The sequence below is a fragment of the Apaloderma vittatum genome, unplaced genomic scaffold, assembly GCF_000703405.1.
Source record: "Apaloderma vittatum isolate BGI_N311 unplaced genomic scaffold, ASM70340v1 scaffold19279, whole genome shotgun sequence".
NCBI lineage: Eukaryota > Metazoa > Chordata > Aves > Trogoniformes > Trogonidae > Apaloderma > Apaloderma vittatum.
This window is the reverse complement of record NW_009733760.1, coordinates 26293-50777: the sequence shown is the minus strand read 5'-3', so window position 1 is coordinate 50777 and position 24485 is coordinate 26293. Positions and strand designations below refer to the sequence as shown.

Below are 24485 nucleotides of genomic sequence, written 5' to 3'. Positions count from 1 at the left end.
GGAAAGAGTCACTCTGAATTCACACCAGCTTTCCAAGCTGCTGGTGCCATTTCTCTTCAGATCAGCTGCACTGCATTCTTTAAAAGGTGTAATTATTTTCTGATTCCCTGGTCAGTGCAAGACTTTCAAGCTCCCCCCCTAGCCGTTGCAAAAAAATAGATTCAGTAGGTGAGATGAATGTAGGCAGCAATATTACTTGTGCCTCTTCATTTGCAATATGGGTAGATCTTCCATATATATGGAATAGGCATCACTAGCTCCTACACCCTTCTCTGCATTACAGCCAACCAAGAAGGTAAATCAGGGACAAGCAGAAATTCAGAGAGCTATAACCAGCCTCCTAATGGCTTGGTTGTCCTTTGTGCAGACACAAACCTGATGCAGAAGCCACTGAGCCATGTACTGCTCTCGCACTGTAGCTCTCTTCATTGTAAGGTACTTGAAATAGTGCTAATAAGCATAGTTTTCTGGTCCCAGAATTACCAAGTTCATGTTATCTGCCATGGGAATTCCACTGTTTCCAGTGAGGTAGTTGTGTTACCCGGAGATGAACTGCCAGAGAGAAAATATCCAAGTAAACAAACATATGCTTAGTGACCTAATTAAGCAGAATGTTTATATTCCATTCAAGTATGAAGCCATTTCAGTTTATTTCCTGCTCTGAATTTTAATTTTTCTGTCAGAAGTATAAACAACTGGCTGTGGAGTTTTTGTCTCTCAACAACTGACCCCGTCAGACATCGAAAGTACAACTAGGATGTGAGGTGTCAAGAAGTATCAGCAAACCTTGCACTTCAGAGAAGATGAGAATTATTTCACTGATCTCGTCTTATTCCCTGTGTTGTTTTTCCACATCATCTGGTAACCCAGTTAAGCAGTCTATATGCTTAGGAAAAGTGAAGTGTGTTTAACGTTGGTCATTAGTCAGTTCATTATATATAATATATTATAATAAAAATCAGAATATAATGCTTTACCATAACTTGTTAGGTGATATCAGAACAACAGGGCACAGTGGTAATAGCAAAGAAAAGATGTTTATAGAGTAAAATTGTTGGTGGGCAGTTCCTGCCAGGATGCAGGATTGTCCTGCCAAACTCAGCTCGATCTCAGAAAAAAGTCTCCGAAAAAAGGCTTTCCATATCTTTGCCAGTGGATGTGCAGAAGTGTGGGCAGAAATAGGCACACACAGCAGGTCTGTGCACCACTTAACTCAGGCGTGTATGTCCATGAACTTAAATTCTTCCAAAATCAAAAATCAAAAGTGGAGAGAGTGAAATTCATGGGAAAAGGCAGAGTTTGCTAGTTTGGAGGATGAAGATGGAGAAGTTTGATGCAGTGGGTGTATAATTACTGCAATCTGACAAAGAAGAGGCATTTGCAGGATGTGTTGTGTCAGTTCTTTTTCTAGAGAACATGTTGGTTATGCGCAGTAGCAGAATGTAGTAAAATGGCATCTATTTATACATAAGTAAGTAGGGAAGCACGCACCTTTCAGAAAAGAACATGCATTTGGTCTCAATAGTGTTGTTGTGGGCCCACCACTAAAAATCAACTCGTGTTTGAACTACTCCTCAGCTGGGCTAGTCCTGCAGGAGCAGCGCAGGCCATAGGACTTTACTGAATACAATCCTGTCAGGTCTGAAGCCAGCAAAGAAGCTTCCATCAGTTTTGAAGTTCAGCCTTAAGTCAGTGATGTTACACACTACAGGCACTGAAAGAATACGTGTGTACTTGTGCACAAATTCGTATGTATGAAACAAAGATTTCTTTTTTTGTCTATTGAATTTCCTATAAATCACTTAAATAGGATAATAGGAAAATGTGTACTGTGCTGTAAATAACAAAGGAATATATTTGCAATGATCATAAAAAGTACCATTTCATGGAGATAAATCACATCAGAGAGTCCATCAGTTAACCAGTTAAACAAGCATGAAGTCCTGTGAGTGGTTTATGGTTGCTTTGAAATACAGTAGCCTGCTTTTTATATTAATAGAAATATAGTTGCTTTTTAATAATATACAGGAATACAGATTTTTAATACCTATGTTTGTGTTTGCATATGCATGTATACATTTATAGTTTAATAAATGAACAATCCATAAATGCAACCACCCCTGGTGTTCAGGCTTATTTCCAGCCTTTCATTAAAAGTAAGATCATCTGAACCAAAAGTGAGGAAGACTCTCCCTCTCAGACCCTGCTGCTTACACACAAGAAAGCTCCAGGGATGGGGGGGAAGTCTTTTAAATTAATTCTTCAAGCTTCTCCCAGCCTAGATCTTTCCTCTTTTGATGTCCTCAGATGCTCCCAAGGACTTTGGGGGCTGTTTGAGCTCAGCTCGGAGCTGCCTGCCAGTCCCATTGGGTGCCATTTCCTCTTCAAAAAGCTATTCCTGCAGCTGCTCCCTTCTGCGCAAGGAGCGGAAGCCTTTGAAATTGCTGCAGCTTCGCTGCACAGTCTGTTGGAACAGCTCGCATCAAAAAGGAGAGGAGGAGAAGCGCTTGTATCTGTTTAAATTAATTATAGAGGCTCCAGCAAAAATGTGAAGGCAAACGGACAGAGAGGAGACCTGATTTGTGGGGTACTTCTTAGAAAATTGATCGCTAATATGTGCATTGACTTTCTGCTCCCTGCACAGAAAGAAGCAGCCGTGCCAAAAATTTTGTTAACAGGAAATGTTCTCCGATGGGACAGACAGATGATGCACAAGCATCTCAATAGCTGCAGTGCTGCTAGGAAGCACCACAGGGAGGTTAAGTCTTCAAATCCTTTAAGAATGAGAAGGTCCAAACCTGTAAATAACATGTGGAATTCACTTTATTCCTGAGACATCACAGCTTGACTTGCAGACTGGGCAGTCTCTGCAGCTACCCTGACCTACCTGAGGGACCTGTTTGACCCTGCAGCAGCCCGGGCACCGTAGGAGGTGGGAGGTGCCGCACAGAGTGGTGGTCGTGCTCAGCAGCGCTTGCAGATGAGCTGCGGGGAAGAGGGTATCTTACGAGGTGAGCATGAGGTGAGCTCCTCAGCCCCATGATGGAGACTGTGGGAATTGTCCTGGAAGAGGAAAACCAGAAGGATTGAAATGGGTTAGGGTGGTTTTCGCCTGTAAGTCAGCTTTGTTGCTTCCAGTTGTGATGGCAGGGAAAAGAAAACTTTTCCTCCATGAGGCACCAGTCAGACTGACAGAACTGTACTGACCAGGAGAGCTGGAGAAGGCCTCAAATACAGCAGCCTCCCCAGCAGTGCTGTAAGGCTGAGGCTCACAGCAAGTGCATGCGGTTCTGTACATTAAATGAGAAATTATGCGGTGTCCACCTTGAGAAGAGTTTGAGCTATGGTGTCCTTGACTGTGTGGTGCCAGCATCCTTCATATGAAGTCACCAGAAGCAATAAGATTAGGTTCAAATGTTATGCTAAAAAGTGGATTCACCCTTAGCTGTAAGATTTATCAGAGGTTTTGCCAGAAAGGAACTGACTTACAGGAAGATGCCTGGTCTGCATGTATGATTAGCAGAAAGAGGCAGCATCTCCTTTTTTTTATTATTCCTTTGACTTAGTCTTTGTGTAGGCAGAATAAACTGTGGAAATTAGCTTAGCAATAGCAGTGCTGGTGCTTTTTTACATCTGCTTGCAGTGATACAGGCAGACTTTGAAAAGAGGTCGTTTGTCTTTGGTTGCTTCATGCATTCCTCCGCCATGGTTGAAATCTGCTTTGGTTTAGCGTGCTCTGGGGACATGGTGACAACAGCAGAAACTGATCTCACGTGTCACATGTGGGATGGATCTTGGGGTATGAACTTCTTAGCTGATATCTCCTCATTCAGTGGCTGCAACTCAAGCAGAAACTCAAGCCCCAAAGCTGAGACAAAGGAACTTAAGTCATGGGAGGTATGAGCAAATGCTGGAATAATGCTGTCTTGGCATCTGAGGATGAGGAGAGGTTCAGTGAACCCCTAGGGTGTGTACACCACTTCAGGAAGAGGGACTCTGTGGGTATTAGTAAGTAGCTGATATTTAGGAGGCCAAAGCGGAGTTCGGAGCTCTCCTTACCAGAAGGAGACAGTGTTCAAGATGCAGGGCTTGGATGCTTTTAAAGTTGCTGACCATGGGTAAATACTCTTTACAGAAGGAAGGACGTTTTCTGCATTTGCGTTGCAGAATTCTTCCCCCCTGCTTTTGCTGAGCTGGGAGGAACAGGTTAGTTTTAGGGCAGTAACGAGGGTGGCTGTTCTCAAAATTTACCAGTCCTAATAGCATATTCTGTCTGCACTGTTTTTCTCTGCCTGGTACATTTGGCTGCACTAGATCAGAGTGAATTTATAATCCTCTACTTTTGGAGGGGGTGGCGGGAAGGCAGATGACTACAGTACCTCTTATAGAATATTATTATAAAAGAAGTGTGAATTACCTCCTAGCCTCTCATGCTGTTGAAAAATTGATTTGAATGACATTTTCAAGGTGTTGTTTCTAAGACATTCAGCAATTGCCATTCATCCATGAATGGTTAGTGAGATGAATAACAAAAAGTAGTTTAGGATTCATAGGAGGAAGTGTTAAAAAATAACATTTGGCAAAAAACACTGGTTATGCTAAATTCTCTTCTGTGTCTAAACTGCACCAAGGTTATCTAAGCAGTTTTAGGTAATCCAATCATTGGAAAAAGATTATTTAAGATACAGAAGTGGCAATATCATTTCCATTTGTATGTGGACTATCATGACACTGTCACCACAGCATCGTCGTAGCTAAACTGAGGAAGTGTGGTCTGGATGATTGGGTAGTGAGGTGGGTGGTGAACTGGTTGAATGAAAGAAGCCAGTTGTGGTCAATGGGACAGAGACTAGTTGGAGGCCTGTATCTAGTGGAGGCCCTCAGGGGTTGGTACTGGGACCAGTACTATTCAATATATTCATGAGCGACCTGGATAAGGGAACAGAGTGCAAATTTGCTGATGCCACTAAAGTGGGAGAAGTGGCTGACACACCGGAAGGCTGTGTTGCCATTCAGCGAGACCTAGACAGGCTGGAGAGTTGGGCAGGGAAAATTTTATGAAATTCAACAAGGGCAAGTGCAGATTCTTGCACCTAGGAAAGAACAACCCCATGTGCCAGTACAGGTTGGGGACTGACCTGTTGGAGAGCAGCGTAGGGGAAAGGGACCTGGGGATCCTGGTGGACAGCAGGATGACCATGAGCCAGCAATGTGCCCTCGTGGCCAAGAAGGCCAATGGCATCCTGGGGTGTCTTAGAAAGGGAGTAGCTAGTAGGTCGAGAGAGGTCCTCCTGCCCCTCTACTCTGCCCTGGTGAGGCCACATCTGGAATATTGTGTCCAGTTCTGGGCCCCTCAGCTCAAGAGGGTCAGGGAACTACTTGAGAGAGTCCAGTGCAGAGCCACAGAGATGATGGAATGGAACATCTCCCTTATGAGGAAAGGCTGAAGGAGCTGGGTCTCTTTGGCTTGGAAAGGGGGAAACTGAGGGATGAGTGTCAGGAGGACGGAGCCACGTTCTTCTCAGTGATATCCAATGATAGTACAAGGGGCAATGGATACAACCTGGAGGTTGCACAAAAATATGAGGAAAAACTTTTTTGCTGTGAGGGTGACAGAGCACTGGCACAGGCTGCCCAGGGAGGTTGTGGAGTCTCCTTCTCTGGAGACATTCAAAACCCACCTTGACGTGTTCCTATGTGACCTACTGTAGGTGATCCTGCTCTGGCAGGAGGGCTGGACTAGATGATCTTTTGAGGTCCCTTCCAACCCCTGACATTCTGTGATTATGTAAAGTGCAATATGATATTATGGCAAAAAAGTTTGAGGGGAATAAAACAAGCCCTCTTTGGTGGCCATTCTTTAGGCAGGTAAAATATAGCAACATTACCTCTGAATTAAGACATGCTTTCAGCAAGCAAACATCAGAAATCTAACTTGATGTAGAGAGAGGTGGAAAAGGAGACCAAGTCTCAGGCAACTTCATCTTTGAGTAGAAACCTTGAGAATAATTGACCTGCCAGGAGACATATATTTGCTGGTTGGTTGCATGTAGGCTTTAAGAAAAACTTGCAGCAGATCTTTTTATGAACATGCTATGAAAAGGTGGTGTACCTGAAGAAGTCAAAATACTTCATCAGGATCTTAGGAAGATTCATATAGCTCTCATACATATGTGCTTATGGTGAAAACAACAAAGTATGATATTTTGCAGGTGCATGACATTTTAGGATTGCTGATATATTAGATTTAAATTAGTAGGAGCTTTATGGATATATACAAGATATATTAATGTATCTATTATTAAAGTGCATTAGTATGGTGCATAATTAAGGTACGTTATGTAACTTGTAATGAATTCTAAAATTTTGTACTGATCAGCATTTTATAAGTGGAAGGTATCAAAAGCTGACTAGAATAATTACATGCTATTTCCAACAGAAAGTAAACCTTTTTCTTTAGGTAGAACCTTCTTTTTCATAATTGTTTTCAAAATCCATTTTTTTCATCTGAACTTAAACTTAGGTAGTTTGAAATTTTACCATTATGGGTTTTCTTCCTCCCATTTTATCCTTCTTGCCATGATTTTCCCTTTTTTAAGTCAGCAAATGCAAAAAAAAAAATTGATATCCAGAGACTTTCCTCATCTTTCATTCTTTCTTAAAACGATATTAAGAAAGAATGAAGAACTGAGAACGGAAATGAGAAAATGCTGGAAAGCAGTATATCTGCTCTCTGAAATATGCAGTTTGTATGTTACATATTCAGCCTGTGTCAGCCTCCAGGCTAAGATACATACATCCTACGCAAATATCATTAGCAGTGCTGAGCTTTCATCTTATAGTTCAGATTCCCAAAACTTACATCTCTACCAAAGCAATCAGTAAAACAAATATTTTTCAGTTCCTTACAAAAAGGGCTGTTTCCTTATGCTAAAGGAATAGGTTCCTAAGGAATTGCTAAGAGCACTTAATAAAAAAGTCTTCTTCCACCTATCCTCTTCCGTAACGTCTGTTTACAGACCATGCTTTGACTCATAAGTTCTCCATCTGCTCCGTTATGTCTATCTGCATGCTTTCGCCTCGCACGCCCGCTCAGGATTCAAGGTAAGTTGCCCATCTCTCACCGAGAAGGAGCGTGAATAGTTTGTGCCGTACTAATAGCAAGAACTGGCACTTGTGATGTGCAGTGTCTTGTCTCTAGTGGCTTCTGCACTTTGCCTCCCCGCTTTATGTTCTCTAAGCTCTGGGTGCTTGGTTGGTTTGTCTTTTGCCACTGCTGCTTCCTTTGTCTTTTTTTTAATATCCATGCAAGACTGATAAAATACTGCCTTTCACAGTAATAAAAATACTAGTGATGTGGTTCATTTACTTTCCTCCTACTCCACTTTTTGAGCTTGAGTATCTTAATGAAGAATGCTTTTTCTCCTCCTGCTTCCATGAGTAGCCCGTCTTCACGCCATAGAGAAGGGGAGAGAGAATGGAGGAGCAGGGCAGCATCCGGACAATGTGAGACTGGAAGCAAAAAGAGAAAGAGAGATTTTACAGAGAAAAGACAAGTGAAAGATAGGAAGAACAGGAACAGGAAAGACAGGAACACTTCAGGTAGTGGTGGTTCATCCCGAATGAAGTCAGGGCTGGAGATTTCCCTCTCTCAATACAACCAAGGCACCAAAATGGTAGTTGGAGTGATTTAGGAGTCCTTAGAGGGCAGAAAGCATGGTATAATGCACTGAAGGCTGTTGCCGTATTACAGTTAATCCAATTTTTGTTTTCCCACTTCCAGTTTGAAAGACTATTAAATACATCTGGAATTGATAAATGAATGAATAGGCTGCCATTTGCAAATCCTCACCCAAAATGAAAGAATGTGGCTTCCTATTAAATAGAAGATTATTGCTGTCCCAACATAGGCAGCAGCATTGGTAATGAGTTCAACAGAATTAAGGAGCTTTCTGAATGCTTTGACAAATAGAGTGCTAATGTCCCTGCTGAAAAATTACTTTTAGCAAAATCTTCCAAATATTTTCTCCTATTTCAACTACATTTCAGTCCCTTTAGATGCATCTGCTCTTCTCAAAGGAATTCTAGTAGACATTGGGACATTTTTTCAACATCACCCATCAATTACTTTATCATTAGAGCTAGTCACATATTAAATTAAGACTACTTTTCATTGAAAAGTGGCTTGTCAGATTGAATCAAATAGACTTCAATTATTTTTTATTTTTAAGGGGAAGCACTAGAATTGCTTTTTTCTTTAAAGATTAAAACAAAGCCTAAATCCACATTGCTTTCATTTCTCAAAAATAAAATATTTTTGTATTAACCCACAAAAGCAGCTGTAAACAATTGATTTAATACCATATCTGCAATTCTCAACTCTCAGACAAGGATTTACCTGCTAGAGGAGCTGCTGGCCTGATGCAGGTCAGATGCAGAAGGCTTGTCCTCTTTTTGGCCAAAGCAGTCCATCATCTGTGAAGTACACTGAGGAAGCACAGTAGAGAGCTCTTCACGTCCTTCTTGGGTGAAGGACGTGGTTGCAGCTGCTCCTCTGTCATCAGCACTTGGCTGTGCAGCGAGGCTCAGCCAAGCATCCCCATGGCTCACCGCCAGCACGTTGCCCCCATCACTGAGGGAGAGGCTCCTGCCTAGGGGAAGGAGCTTGTGTCTCGACTACCAGTAGAGGAGAAGGATTGGTAGAGAAGGTTTCCTCAAGGATCAAGGCGCAGTTCTTAGTGCTGCTACTTACGTACTGTGTGCAAATAATTTAGTTTTGGTAACTCAGTTGTTTTTAACACACTGACAGTGCTTCCCTGCTTTACAGGAGTGCGAGAGGCTGGCTGGTGTTTGCCACGTTCCCAGCTGTTCTGTGGAAGGGGTGGAGTGAGTATTTGTTTAGACAGTGGTTGTGGCATAGAGGTTTGTAGTATGTCCGTAGCCACCACGAGATCGTCCACTAACGTTGCCAGAGTCATTTCAGCCCCTTGATCCCATCTAAAAGCAGACCGAAGGAGGAGACCAAAGTGCAGTTTCTGTTAGCTTCTTTAGGCTTGTGGTTCTTTCTTAATGTGTTGCTGATTTTTCCTGGGAAGAGGAGATAGAAGCAGTAGAGAAGCTCCTTCCCAAATATTCTTTTGATGTTCCTGGCTTCCTAATGTACTACTGCAGCCTTTCTGCTTCCCCAGATATGCCTAACTTGAAGGCATGCCACGAATCATTGAGTCTCAACTGTAAGAGTTACTGGGATGCATGCTCTAATCCTGGGCTCAAATTCATGGGCCCTATCTAAAGTTGCCATGAAGCTGAAGTCCATTAGTTTTAAGCCCTCAGTTGCTCTCTGCTTTCAACAGCAGATAGGGGTCAGAACAAGAATAGATTTCATAGGCAATAGCCCAAGTATTCCTCCAGCCCTTTTGTATTCCCTCTAGCATGTCGACACTGACATTGAGAGAGGCAGATGGGCTCACATTTAATAAAAAGTTTTGAAATGATCTGCTTTGATTGGGTGCCTAAACTACTGCCGTTTATCCACGTGCTTTTCTTCTGCTGCCATGAACATATGAGGCAAGTGCTTTGAAGCCCCTGAGTACCTGTGGACTTCCTACCAGCACTGTTCCGACTCTGACCGCCTGACAGGGGAGCAGCGTGGTGACGTGGGCTGAGCCCAGGCGAAGGCATCGCCAACACCCGCATTCCGGTACAAAATCTATCACTGATTGTCTACCACCATGGTTTAGACAAGCTGCTTTTTCTTTCTTTGTGTGCATTTCTTTACTGATTAAGTGCTTTTATTTTTTTTTCATGCTGTCTCACAAATATGTTGTAAAGGGTTAACTGGAGTTTTTATAAAGCATACTGACAGTCAGAAGTTATTTAATTATTAATAAGACTAGTGATATACCACCAACACAGCGAATCATACTGTGGTAATCCCTGCTGACCCCATAGTGACTCTGGGTTATCAAGGGTCTCTTAATGTACTTTTTTGTCTCAGTTTGCTAAAAAGTCCGAGAGGTTGGTTTAATTTTGCTCTTTTTTTTATTTGCAGTAAAATGGAAAAATCGTAACTGATGCTCCTGAGATGAGAAAGCAGTGTCATGTGCTGGAGAACGTACTTTAGACAGCTGTTCAAAGTTTAGGATTTATCTAAGGGCCATAATATAGTTCCATGTCTTTTTGTAGTGGTTCTGCTGCTCTTGGACATGGCATCAGTACAGCAAGCTTCTCCTTATGTTTTAATTTTGTTCAGTAGTGGAAAGCATTCAGAAGTTGATGATAGGGCTAAAGAAGACTGCTCAGTAGGGTGGGCCAATAGGTCAAGTAATGAAAATACTAACACTAGTCTACTACGAGGTAGTAGAAATGCCAGTACCAAGTTTAGTAATCTGCTAGGGACTGCACTACAGCAGCAGCGGGGGAGAAACAAGAGGGCCGAGGTCGGGGTCTGGCGTGGGTGTACAATATGTGCCCTCTCCACCCAGCGCTGCTGCCAGTCAAACAGGCCGGGTTTGGTCACTGGAGGCAACGCTGGCACAAGGCCTGCCTGGAAACCTGCAGAAGTGAATCACACATGTGGGTGCCCTTAAGCAGCAGCGCTGAACTGCTTGCTGGCAGTGGCTCCAGGGTTTAAAGCAAAGGCAACCTTATTGGTGGGAAAAAAAAAATACCGTGGGGAAGCCCATGATGAATAAACCAACAGTGTTACATAAATCTCTCCTCCTTCTGGCACACTTTTGCAATGCTCAGTCCTGCTTCTCAGGCCTGAGAGAGTAGCTGCTGTCCTCACTGTCTCCACCCTGGGCTCCTCATGCCTCGTTGTCCTGGCTTGGGGCAAACCCAAATCTGAGCAAGTCTGTCTGTCAGCCAGCACAGCTGAAGTGTCTGCAAACCCAGTTGTGAAGATGGAAGCCCTAACCAGCCTTTCGTAGTTCATCTGCTGTTTTCAAAAGGTCTCCTTTTCTTATCCATCTTCCTGTGCCCACCTAGGCCACCATGCCAGCTCCCACACCTGCACTCCAGCCAGGGGCACCTAGAATCACAGAATCATAGAATGTCTGGGGTTGGAAGGGACCTCAGAAGATCATCTAGCCCAACCCCCCTGCCAGAGCAGGATCCCCTAGGGCAGCCACACAGGAACGCGTCCAGGTGGGTTTTGAGAGTCACCAGGGAAGGAGACTCCACAACCTCTCTGGGCAGCCTGTGCCAGTGCTCTGTCACCCTCACAGTAAAGAAGTTTCTCCTCGTGTTGAGGTGGAACTCCCTATGTTCTAATCCATTATTTCCTGTTCTGTTGCTGGGCACCACTGAGAAGAGATTGTCCCCTTCATCTTGACACCCACCCGTCAGATATTTATATACATTAATAAGATCCCCATCACTTGTGGTGGTTCTCTAGTCTCTCCCTTAGCAATGAGGTTGCTCCCTCCCAGTGGAAAATATCACTGCTGTAGAGTTGCAGTGCTCTTAATTAATGTGTATTTTCCCCTTCCCAACAGATGCCATTCTCCGTTATAAGGCCTCTGTCAATCACATAGTCTCAGACAGCTCGGAATCACTGTTATCCCTCTTCCGTGACACATTTGTAGTGATCTTCTTTGTAAGGGTTTACTCTGCAAATCTTGCACTTTTAGTCACACTTGAGTATTTTAGTTGAAACAGAACAATATTACAGCTACCACTTGCATCCCAGTCTACTCTCCCAGTCAGCGCTGCTGCCCTCCTCCTTGCTAGGAAAAATGCTGCCATGTAGTAAGAAGACTCACATCTCATCTCCAGCTCTTCTTCCTTTTTCACATCTGAAATAGAAAAGCTGTGCAGGTCACTGATAGCTCAGTGAGATCAGCCTGGCTGCGGACAGAGCTGGTAGATAGACAGGCATATCAAGGTTAAACTGAATATAAAAAATGAGGCCAGACTCTGTGAGACAACCCAGAGGAGCTCGTAGTTTTAGTACTATGGGTATTACAGCTCCACTGCCATCCGATCATCTTGGAGCCTTTTGATATCACATATGTTCAGTCTCACTTATGATGGCCATATATTGCCCATCATTGCAGTGCAGGACAGCAGGAAATAGCAGGCCGTTTTCCATTAAAAGATGTATTGAGCTCTGCACTATCTGCATTAAAGCAAGATTAGTTATGTTTGCAGAGTTCAAAGTCTAAAAAAGTAAGGAAATGCGAAAGATAAACTCTCTGCAGCAGTATTAACATCAGTTTTATTTACATCCTCTCTTTTACAGTGTTCAGTAAATATGTACAGAAATACATTTACAGATTGCGATATCAATGTCCACATTTACCAAGAAAAGCAGGTAAATAGAAGTGTGTTCTATGTAAGGAATGTGGTTGAATTTTGCTCTAAAAGAAAACATCGTTTCTAACTTGCTGACGTTTGACCCTGTAATAGTATAATCTTGAGTTATGTGATGGATAGTTTGTCTTCAGCTCTCATCACTTGGCAAGGATGATTCGCAGAAGACTTGAATGCCTTAGTTCAAGCATGGATGAAAGGCAAAACACCTGCCAGTCTCTGAATACGTTCCTCTTCACCCAGCCTTCTCCCCAAATCTGTACCTTTTCATGCTTGTCTAAACAGCACTTTAGCCATGCAGCATATTTGGATTTTAGAAAGATGTGACGTTATCAGAATTCATGCACATTTAAGAACAAGGACAAACACCTTCCTGCATACTATGCTGCTTAACACTGAGATCTTGATCAGTCTGAGCATGTATATGCGTGATTTAGTCTGATTCCATTTGTAAAAGGTATGCCACCCTCTCGAGACCCTTGTATTTATCTGCTTTGAATTACATTTGAAGTCTTCAGAAAGACTCCTATACTAATCCTATCCAAGTTGGAAGCCACATAGCTCATGCATGAGACTGTCAAACATGAGTAGTTGCAGATGTCAGTGCACCAGTGGCAGGAATCCAGGAAGATAGATCAAGGCTTAGTCACTGAAAAATACACGCCAGCACATCTCAGATACATAGCATTGTAGCACCTCATGAGGAAAACGTGTCGTGACAGGAAATCAATAACCTCTTGGAGGCAATCTATTTTTGAAATATTCTTGAATAATTATGCCAGGGTGTGTTTGGCAACTTTGCCTGATCTAGCATTAACCTAATGCTTTTTGCATGAAGCACTGTTGTAACTAGTCTCATAAGTCAAATCTGATGGTTCAAGTCGAGTTTTAAAGGGTCAGGTTATAGATTTTGTAATGTCTTTGTGTCCGACATTGCTGCCTTTACTATAGTGTGTAGGCTTTTACTATCAATCAAAATAACAATTGTTTTAACATGAACAATAGCATTTAGAACTAATTGCATTTGGAGCGAAATGATTCTCCTAAATAAAGTGTGTCATATAGTGGGTAAAACAAGTAGGGAATGTGACTGTGTTTTCATGACAGAAGACTTCAGTTCAAGATGTTCCCCAGGCTTGTTTGCTTTTGTGCCTTCTTTGCAGAGGAGAAGCAGCTCTAGGACACACACAAGCAGGGCTACACCTCCATTTTTCTTCCCCTGCCTTCCTGCACAAACTCATTCTCCTCTACAAGTCTTCCAGCCACACCTGCCTGTCGGCAAATGCAGGACCCCAGCCCATGCCTCCTGCCTTCCCTGCGTCCCCATCACGTACCCTCCCTTCCCTGCACCCCAGCACCTGCTAGGGCCCTACTCACCCACTGGAAGCCCATTACTCCAGGTCTTACTAACCCTGTGGTGCCTCTACTCTAGACCCGGGCCTGGCTTCTGCCTCCTGAACACAGAGTGCAAGACCAACAGCATCTGTATTCTCCTGCAGCAGGTGTCATCAGAAGAGCCAAGCGCAGAGCCAAGAGCTGCTTTGGTGCCCGGCCGCGGCTTGCCACCCATCCTCAGGTCGCTCAGCAGCAGCTGCAGCAGCGCGGCTCGGCCCTGCACTGTTGTGCAGGCTAGAGGAGCGCGGAGCTGATGCTGGTGCAGCGCTTTGGACAGGGACATGAGCGCTCTTGCTTGAGAAGCTCTTCCCTCACGCACCTCTGGCTCACCAGGGAGAACACGGTATTTAGAAGGCACAGGGCGATGCACACCAGGCAAAGCTGGTTACAGACAGATGGCTGGGTGCAGTAGTGACACCACGGTAGTCTGCTACTGCTTTCTGTAATCTGAGAACAAAAAATCTTAGGAGGTTACATCCTCTAGAATTACTTATTAAAGGAGTTTACATGTATAATAGAAATAATTAAATTAAGGTAATGATGCTGTCTGTGAGATAAATTGTTTGAGCCAAGTTGCAGATAGTTGCAGTCACCATGTGATAGACCAGAGTTTGACCTTTGGCTACTTCACCTGCACAACACCCAATAAATCCAGCTCCTCAGTAACCACTTCCAAGATTTTAAATTTCTCAATAGCATCAAAGAGCCATCATTTGAAAAAGAAACTGCCAAACAATGGTTTCTTGATTTTCCCAAATGTGGAATTTCTTTCCCAAAATTGCACTGGCCCAAAGCCAGGGACAAGCAGTATTCAGTCCTGGACTCGTGACAGATTCAGAGGCCAATGTCTTCGGGTTAGAAAGAGGATACTTTGGCTATCATGAAGCCAAAAATATCCTTCTGTGAAAGCCTTAGTGCTAGCCCTGGGAGATTGCCAGACATTAGAATTTAACATGGCACATTTTATGTACAGATAAACTTTTCAAGTCAGTTAAAGAGATTTGGAAAACACATTGATACAGATTATTTTTTCCTTTTGAGGCCTGTGCAATTAGACTCATGGTATATGAGAATTTGGCTTTTCAAGGAGAGGAATACTATTTTGGAGTGAAATTGCTTTAAACCATTGCTGAAATACATCTGCAAGTTTTCTTTAGTGATTTTTGTGCTAGGAATACATGAGACTGAATGACTTTACTAGCACTTTTTCAGCATGACCTGAATAAAAGTCAACATTCATTCATGCAAATTAAATCTCAGTGATACTTATAAGAGTGTGTGTGTGTATAAACATTGATTTTAAGGATAATTGTAAAAGACAAGAATATATTTTGTTGCCTAGATATACCTTTTTGCAAATAGCAATTTAAAAATTTCTCAGGCAAGTGGTTTAACTAGTAAGAGGCAAATTATCTGAATAAAATACGTAGAAAAATTACTTTGCATAACATCGTGATTAACAAGTGATCCTTGCACAGAATGTATGTGTGTGCATGTTCCATGTTGTTGGTGGCAAAAAGTAAGGAGCTTGAAAGTAAACTGGGGTTCGCACGGTTTGCTCAGCTGAGGCTGAATGCACAGAACCTGAGCTTTGATGATTCCTTTGTATTTTAAAAGTCTCCTGAAGTTAGTGCAGTGCATGCTGTTGGGAGCTGGCTGGGGAGTTTGAGCACAGCATGGAAGGAACAGTAAGCCTGTCTAAGGGATCCCAGGAAAAGGAGAGAAGTGACTTATGTGACATTGCACTTTGCATGTGTTTATGACATCCTGGTACATGACATGCATTAAAAGTAGATTCTATTGTATTATACAAAGTTAAAGAAAATTAAACATGTAGCAAGTGATGTTCCCTTTGTCAGTGTGGCACTGTTCTTCTCACAGTTTTGATATACCAGGTGTGCCATGTCCTGTCCCATCCCATCCCAGCCATCACCATGTTTCAAGTCCAAGTGACCAAGATTTCAATGTGTCAAGTTAAGGCATTGTCTGTGCCTGCCAAACATCCTGATGGGTATGAAGGGAGACCCTGTTGTGACTGAAAGAGGCCAAGACAGAAGTGAGGATGCATCACCCTGGGAGCTGCCGAATCAGGGCCAGAAGGGCACACAGGGGTCTCTTGGGCTGGTAGGATGCAAGGAAGCAGCTTGAAGCAGCGAGAGCTGAGATGGGAAAGAGACAGAGAGCTCAGAAGGAGACAACTGAAGAAGCGTCCAAAAGCAGAGGAGAACCAGGACAAAGGGTCGATCAAGGTGACAGCCAAGAGATGCTGAAAGGGTCAAGATGTCTCAGAGCTATAAACTTGAATGAACAGATTGGCTTGCATACCAAATTTCTGCTACTTCTTTTTATGTGCTTGCTCATCATAGGCTGACACCCAGGAATGGAACTTAGAAATACGATGTGGTTCTCCATTCCTCCATAGCTACCCTGTGTGACCTTGAGTGAAGCATCCAATCTCCACCTTGCCCTCTTGCAAAATGAGGATAGGATATCCTGCCCCTACAGATCAGAGTTGCTGCGAGGGTATGTTTAGCAACTCTTTTGAGGTGCTGAAGTGCTTTAGTGATCTGCACTGTGGAAATTCTATAGATAAGCACCTATATATAACCTTCCTGACACTAGTACACTCATAGGAGTGAGATCAGATTGACACTGCTATTTCAATATATAGTATGTACAGCATTTGTCAGAAACGGTGAGAGCAAATCCATCAACATTAGGTATGCAGGGAGAAAGTGATGAAATTCCTGTGAAGTCAGATATGCCATGTCTACTGTATTTATCTATAGAAAAGAGAAAAAGAGGGGGGTAATATTAAAGAGGGAGTGTTAATTTTCTTTTCAAAGAACGCTGCACTCTTATATTGATTGAAAATGATTATCTCTAGCTCTTCTGTGTTTTGTGGCATTATAGGGTATTGGTCTTTGTTTAGATCATGCAATGCTTCTTCCTCCCTCCAACCTGCAATAACAATTAACGAGCTGTCTGTGGCTGCCTTAGAGTACATCCTGTGCATCAGCGTGTCTCAGTTAATAGTCATAATTTCTCATTTGTAAGAGAAAAAGTGCTACCAGCGCTTTCAGTCTCAGAAGGGCTCAGACTCACTCAAGGATTCCAATTTATTATGCACCCAGCTCTGATATCCTGCTGCTCTCTTTATGGATTAGGCTGCCTTGGTGGAAGGTATCATCCTTCAGATGACACATAAATACTCTCTTGCCAGCTGTTCTTTTCTCAGAAGTTTCTCAACAAGTAAATCATAATCGTGCCACTTGTTTTACTAGTTTCTGATCTCATTCTCCACATTACTCTGCTAGAAGCATGCAGAAAATACAGCTTTATTACTGCTATTACTCTACAAATGGCGCTGACTATAACTGTAGGGTATTTTAGGCAGAAAATTCACCTTTTCTAAGGTGAATACCCTGACAGCGATTTTAAATTAAGAGGAATGGGCATAGGTCAATTCTGTAAAGCCTCTCTTTTCAAGGTGCTGCACAAATCCCTAAGAGGTAAGAAGAAGATGCAGACAGATTGCTTCACTCATTCTGACGTGCAGCAGCTGCTCAACAACGTGTAATCTGGTTGTGAGTTCATAAAAAAAAATGTGAAGAGTAACATCCTACTGATGGAAACTGAATTTTATGGCGGAATTTATAAAGACAGAAAGCAGAGGCAGGCGGCAGATGCAGCAGTTTGTACAGCAGGGTTCAAAGAGGGGGCCCTCCCAAATTCGTACTGGCCAAAGTCTCAGGCGTGGGTGATGGTGTGCTCCGGGGCAGTTTCCCCAGCAGATGTTGGCGAAGCTGCCCCTGCCAGGGCAGAGGCTTCGATGCAGATGCAGCTTTGGGTGAGGGATGCAGAACTCCAGTTGCCGGGCTACGCAAGTTCTGTGGGTGAAGACACATCTGCACCCTCCTTGTTCCAGGGAGCACCAGGACTTCCAGGAGGCTCCCATCAAAGCTGCCAGGCGTCCTTGCTTGTCATTGGGCTTTCACTGACACTAAAGAGCGTGGGCTGAATGTCATGCTGAAGCTCTCTCAACAGAGGTCCACAGTACTTCATTGAGCTAAAAAAAGTCTTACACCCTGTAGTTTTTAGTCTGATCAAATTGAGTAACAAGTCATAGTCTTCTTTTGATGGAAGTGAATTACAGTTTATGTGATCCCCAAATGGTTTCTCCCTGCCTGCAGAACTTCTGTGTACTGAGCATCTGAGAAAGTAGATGATTTTTTAGACTGAATTCCTTGTTGTAAAGGTAGTTCTGGAGAGTCTCTGCAGCTCAGGACTTGGTGACTTGGGAAGGTAGTACTGCCATGTTTATGCTAAGGACAGAAGGTACCAATACACAAGTCTGTCAAAAAGCCTCAGCATTCCCTTTAAAACACAGTTAAGGGAGGAGAACAGGCTAAGTTAGGTATTGATGAAAACATTGTTAAAAAAAGCAGCACTTAGTGGTTGGAAGATAAAATATATAATCAGGTTTTCAAGAATGAGCACTTAATTTGCCTAAAGACTATTTAGAGAAGTCGTTCTTAATGTACCTAATTTGCATAAAATCTTTTTACCAACTACCTGTTGCAACACACACCTAAAATGAGGAAGCACAGACCTCCATCAAAGCTCACCTTGTCAAGCCGGCACTACAGATGTGCTACCTATTCGTAATGAGAATTTCCAATCTCAGATGTCATTAGGTACATGTGGGAGGTGGTGTGTGTTTTAAAAATATCTTTTAAAGAGTATTGTTTCTCTCAGAAAGCAATGGCAGTTGGGGTAGGAATTAATCTGCCTGCGGGTCTCAGGGTAGCTTTTTTTGCAGCATTCAGTTAGAGGTTGCTCCTTTGGAGTCAGTCTCCAGAGTGTTTTCTGGATCAAATTCTCCATTTGATAAGTTTCCTGCAGATCCTACCCAAGCTCCACGTGTTAGGCTGGTTTCTCTCTGTTTTCATCCATTGTCACCAACGGTTGAAGATTCAGCAAGCCAAAATCCTTCCCTGCTTGTAGGTGATGGGATCTTGGGAAGCGGTGCCACGTGATAGACACAAAATGGGGAGGAGATTACAAGTTGCTGCTCTGCAGAGCCTTGCAGACCTAGCAAGCGTAAAGATCTGTCAAAGCTCCTTTTCCTGCTGCAGGGACAGGCAGTGATGGGGCACAAGGGCTCTGAGCAGGGCAGTGCTGCAGCTGGGTAGTGGGGGCTTGCGGCCATGCTTCAACTCACAAGGTAGTCTTGGCAGATAGATCCTTCAGAGAGGAGCTGAAAATGAGTCTGAGGGTCCCTGCCTTGGCACTATGGAGAAAAAGGACTTTTTGGCTATGAGGGCACCTTGGCAGGTAGCATCGCAGTCGTGGCAGGAGAAGCTGACAGGGTATGTTTTCTGGCAAAGTAGTTGTAGTTACTGAGACCAAGCTAAGAGCTCCTGCTAATGACAGGGCTCATTAGCTCCCTCGCTGCTGCCCCAGCAGAGCCTGCGGTCACCCCAGGGCTGACGGAGATGGTGCTCCTTGACATACCCGCAGCATTGCTCGGCAGAAGTCTCTAGTGTCAGCAAGGTCACACAGCCAAAACTGTGTTGCAGGAGCAGCTGGTCTCAGTGGGAGCAGACTAAGATGTTCAGGTAAAAATGCAGCTTTGCTAGTAAATACTTAGTCCATAATCAAAGTGCCTTCTCAATGTAGTGTTGATTACTTGTGCTAGTATAGTGTACCACTATTATAACGCTGTACTCGTTATTCTGCTCTAATTACAAATTTGTTTTTTTCTGAAAGACTTTAAAAGGTGCAAAATAATGACTACTGGAAAGGTGTCACAGCAGCTAATCATCCTCACCATCTAAACCTCCTTGTTAGCTGAACTTCCTCATTCCTTAGTCTTCTCTCAAGTAAGGCCTCTTTGATGAATAAGGTGAGAAATGTGTCTCTAGCCTGCCAGTAAGTAAAAGGGATCAGTCCCAGAGATACCAGTTGGGTATCAGTGATCGGCATGGTGTGGTCTTTAACAAGCAGGTTAAAGAAGCATCAATGGTATTTTCTCTCTGAGCCTCACATTGGCCCAAGTTTATTCAGAAATCAGGTGGCAAAAACGTTAGAGGGTATGAAATTTCTGGCTGCCTGCAGCTTTCCTAGCCCTGATGGATCCCAATCCAAGCACACTGACCTTTGCTCACCTTCACTAGGCTTCAGTCCAGGTGCCAGTCTCATCCAAATCTGGTATTTATAGCTCCAGAGTGTCAATTGGCACTGTTTGTCAAAAGGTATCCCTGTCTACAGAGTTTCATGTTTTTTTAAATTAAGGTTTTGGAGGGGCTGAAATGTAGGAAGGGAAAAATTTCTTGTGATTGTAGTTTGGGTAAAGCATCTGAAACAGCTTTTTAGAGTGGCAGTTTCATTAGAACATTTTAAACCGAAGTTCATACCCTGGATTTGTGAAACTGCAGTGTTTGCAGCTAGCATCAACATTTTCTATAGCAGACTAAGATTAAAGATACACGTCTCTGATTTTCTCCTTAAACTTTTAATTGCACTGTACTTTTAACAGGATTTTGTACACAAACTTTTTAGTGATACAGCTCATTATCCTCTTCCCCCCACCCTCCCTTACCTTTAGAGGGAGAATTTAGGGAAATAATGACCTACTTTATTATATAACCACAGGAACTGGGAGGAGGGAAGGGAGAAAAGGACTGTAGATTAAGGGTTGATTACTGAAATTATTTTAACTGCTTTTTAATTGGCAAGCTGTTGAGTTATCATCAGTGAAGAGCACATCAACAAGCAGTATCTAAAGCAGTAAACATTTCAGTGGAGAAACAGAGTTTGCAAGCTCTATAGCCAGCATCCAGATAGTGAAAACTTAAGACTAAGTGACTGGATCACAAGAATGCATCATACAAGGAATGTCAAGGGTGGGGTTTGGAGTTAATAGTGTTTGTTGTCTTCTGTTTTTTTCTCTGAAGAGGTTATGGAGGCAGGGCAGGGAGACGTTTGCACAGCCTTCAGCTACCCTGCTTTGGGGGCTATGCAGGGTGAGGTACTGATCTTTTTTTGAAGACCTTTTCCATACGAATGCAAGACAGACAGATGAATCTCCAGGGCTTGCTTTGCTGTCAGCCCCCGTTAATGGACTCTGAAGGTCCTACACAGATCACAGACCTCTCATCTAACAGTGGGTACCTCTATTGCCAACCACATGTAAAACATCTTCGCATTCCCTTGATGGTGATTTATACTATTTAAAGGGATGAGGGTGGAACAAGTTGTTAAAAGAAGAAGAAATTGAAAGCTCCCCTAACTGCTGTATTATCCACCTGACATTCTCCAAATGCTAGTCATTAATTACTAATGCCTTGAAAATCTGAGCAGTTATCCGATTCAAATTATGTTACATCTCTGAGCCAGAGCATTTCCATTATCTTATCATTTCCCATTCAAACAATTCTTCCTTCTCCACAGTTGTTAAAGGCTCAGAACCCACTATGTTTCGTCTCTTTTGGACTTGTTATCCACGCAAGGATATTTCTTCTGCGTGCCTGTCCTGTTTTCACGTTGGTGAAAATCGGTGTGGGCTTGCAGCCTAATTATTACAAATTTACAAATCTGGCCCTCTGGGTTCCCCCTGAACTGTGTGTGTGTGCATCTGATGGCAGAACGTGGCCAATGTAAACCACAACCTTCTTCTCCAGTTGGTGATGAAGTGCATGGAGAAGGATTGAACCTGGATTAGGGTTTAGACTGCCCTTACAATCCTTGCACCTGCAGACTTCCCTGTGGACTGGGCAGGAGAGTTCACAGTCACATCAAGCCCCAGAGCCAAGCTCTCAGTTGAAGTAATTCCCTTACACACCAGCATTAACATGGCCTCATGGTGGCAAGGCAGGGTGTGTTTCTGGAGTTGCCAATAATGCCGGTCCTAGGTGAGCTGTGTATTCAGAAATCATGGGGTTTATTCCTGGCACATTTGTTCTTTGCTTATGTGTATTTTCATGCCTGCCAGCACTCTGAAATCTAGACATGGAGTGTTGGGGGCAGGCTAGATGTAGTTTTTCATGATGCTGACATTAATTGGATGAACAGACCTTCTCAGAAGGGGCAGTGTAGGAAATGTGTATGGAAAAATGACAAAATAAGGAGTTTCACAGCTAAATAAAGACAAGTGGCTGAAAATGGTTTTTACAGCTTTGGCTTTCGTATGTTTCATTTGGGAATGTAAAACCATTTTACACAACTAGCAAATTAAGATTTACAACACTTTTCTTAAGAAGATAATTGCTTCTCTCTTATAGATGGAGGAACAGAGGTATTGAGGCTACTATTTGATAATACGTCCCCTGTTTTCAAGTCCTCAGACTGAGATAGATTTAAACCTAATTCTCAGAAGTATTAAATCCTTCCATTTTTATTCATTCATTTGGCATTGTTTTTGCTTAGATTCCCTGAAAACCAGATAATAACTGAGGTGATATAGCAACTGAAAGGCCAAACAGGGCGGGGACCTGTGTCCTCTTACACCACATCCCCTTTTTACTCACGGTCTGCCTTGGATTCCTGGACAAAAGGAAAAGCACATTCTGCTCACTCAGTTTTCCTCTGCTCTCTCAAACAATCGGACGTCATAGCAATGATAATCTGTTGGGTTATTGCTTTGCTTACGGGATCATTTAATCTCGTCTTTCTAACCATTAAGAAATTTTCTTCAGGATTTTGTGAGCAAGTTTCTTATTGTAGAACTAGCATGGAAATGCAGTGGGAATTATTTGTATTACCTGATTGTTTTGGTTTTTTTCAGCATACAACAGTTTTGCCCTTTGTATTAATCGAGATGAGAACAACACATCATCAATATCCCAGCAGGAGCTGTGGGCTGGCTGCAGTGTGCACCTTCGCTGTGGGCTATATTTTATGGTAAGGGCCATACACTCTGTGTTTTCATGTTGTATTGGGGGTTTTGTGCTGCTAAATCTGGGCACGTATTTCATTATGGATATAATCGCTAACAGATTCACGCTGCATGCCTCGTTTGGTCCAAGACCTGGGCTTTGTCTGGTTTCCCTCAGATGCTTATATTTTTAGAAAGGATATGCCAAACCTCACACAACAGGAATTTGTTGAACAATCCCATGTAAGCAGTGGTCTTTCCAAGGGTACATTTTTCAACCTTTTTTCGGGCTAAATGTTTTTCTTGGACCTTAGTTTTATTGCTTAGGGTTTTTGTTCTATCAAATAAAACTGAGGATAGGCAAATGATTTCCTGCATCAGTACTTCAGTGGCCACAAAAAGATAGAACACTGTCTTTTTTCTTTATTATTTCATAAATTCTCTCTGTAAAATTGATTACAGAATAAGCCAGTAATTCAAACACTCTGGAGTTTGTTTTAAAAAATGCAAATGTTTGTGAAAAATCAAATGAGAACAGAAATAACCCTTCTTTTACACAACATTAAGTAAGTCTTTGGGCAGTTTCTATTCAAACACCTGACTGACATGACATAGTTAATTTACTTTGGTCATTCTAGCATTTTATTTTTCACTAAACCTTTTATTTATTTACAGTGCTCCTTTGACACCATATATTCTTTATCCTTTCTGCAAGCATTTCATGGTCCCCTGTTTACTTCTCATATTCATTCTTCTCACCTCACAACACCCTGTCCTCAGCTAAGAGGATATTTTCCAAAATGGTGCATAATACTGTTTCTTCTGCCAGTCAAATGAAATAAAACTAATGAGAGAGGAACATGGGCTCAAGGCAGTACTGTCATACTGCTTCAACTATGCAACTTGCCCCTTCGGTCCAATGAAAGAGAAGCCATTATTCATACACATCCACACACACTGAATGATCATAAAATGCTAGCAATCCAGCTGAAGTGGGATGTTCTGTCCCAGAACAACAGTCACATTCTGCTTTTATAAGCATACATATCCCACTTAAAAAAGAATAATATTTGTAATTGTAAGAAAAGGACAGCCTCAGGCAAAAAGGCACATAGTGATGTCTTCAGGAGAAAGCAATTATTTTTTTAACTCATATAGGATAATGCATAGCTGTGATATTTCTCGACCTTCTTCCGAAGGGTGCATAAAGACAGGTCAGTGAGTTATTGTACTGTGATCTGACCTCCAGTGGTGACTCGGGTTTTCTCAAAATCCAAGTAGATGCATGAAATAGTATTCAATAGGAATAGAAAATTGGAACAATCGAGTTCTTCAAGTGAAATACAAGCAAAGGTGTCTTAAAATGTTTAAAGATAGAGATGATGGAATAGCAAGCTTTTATTATATATATTTGATAAATGAGAAGATAGGCAAGCAATTCTAAATAGAATCAGTGAAGTTGGAAGAACATAGCTAAATAACTTGATATCCCCTGAGCATTAGTCAGAGACGTTATCTATCTGAGAAACATCCTCTCTTGAAGCCTTTTTCTGTTTTTCTTTCTGGGTTTGGTTTTTTTTTTTTGCATTCTCTCCCTGCAGTTTGAGAGCTTTTGAGTAGGCACACACAGCTCGTGTGCTCTCTGTGAGAGGGAGCTCTCTCTTGCTCTCCAGGAATTGTGCCCAGACAGAGCATTCACAGACTCACATTGCCTGTCGCAGACCATACATGGACTTTCAGGATCAAGGCCATGGGATAAGATAGGAAAGGCTGATTGGCTTTATTTAGCATAGCTTCAAAAGGTCACAGTTTGTATTGAATTGTTAAACCTAGATGGTGCTAAGAAAACCGAAGAGCTTGCCAGTACTACCAGAAAATACTGCCAATGGGTGTATGG

At 42.6% G+C, this 24485-nt stretch overlaps 1 protein-coding gene across 1 annotated transcript in view; it reads left to right on the top strand.

Moving 5' to 3' along the window:
• Positions 1–24485, top strand: part of AIG1 (androgen-induced 1) — an 87861-nt gene that overhangs the window by 52932 nt on the left and 10444 nt on the right. The window contains exon 4 of the mRNA XM_009876037.1: positions 22499–22614. Coding sequence (XP_009874339.1) covers positions 22499–22614 — 116 coding nt within the window. The remainder of the gene's footprint in view (positions 1–22498; positions 22615–24485) is intronic.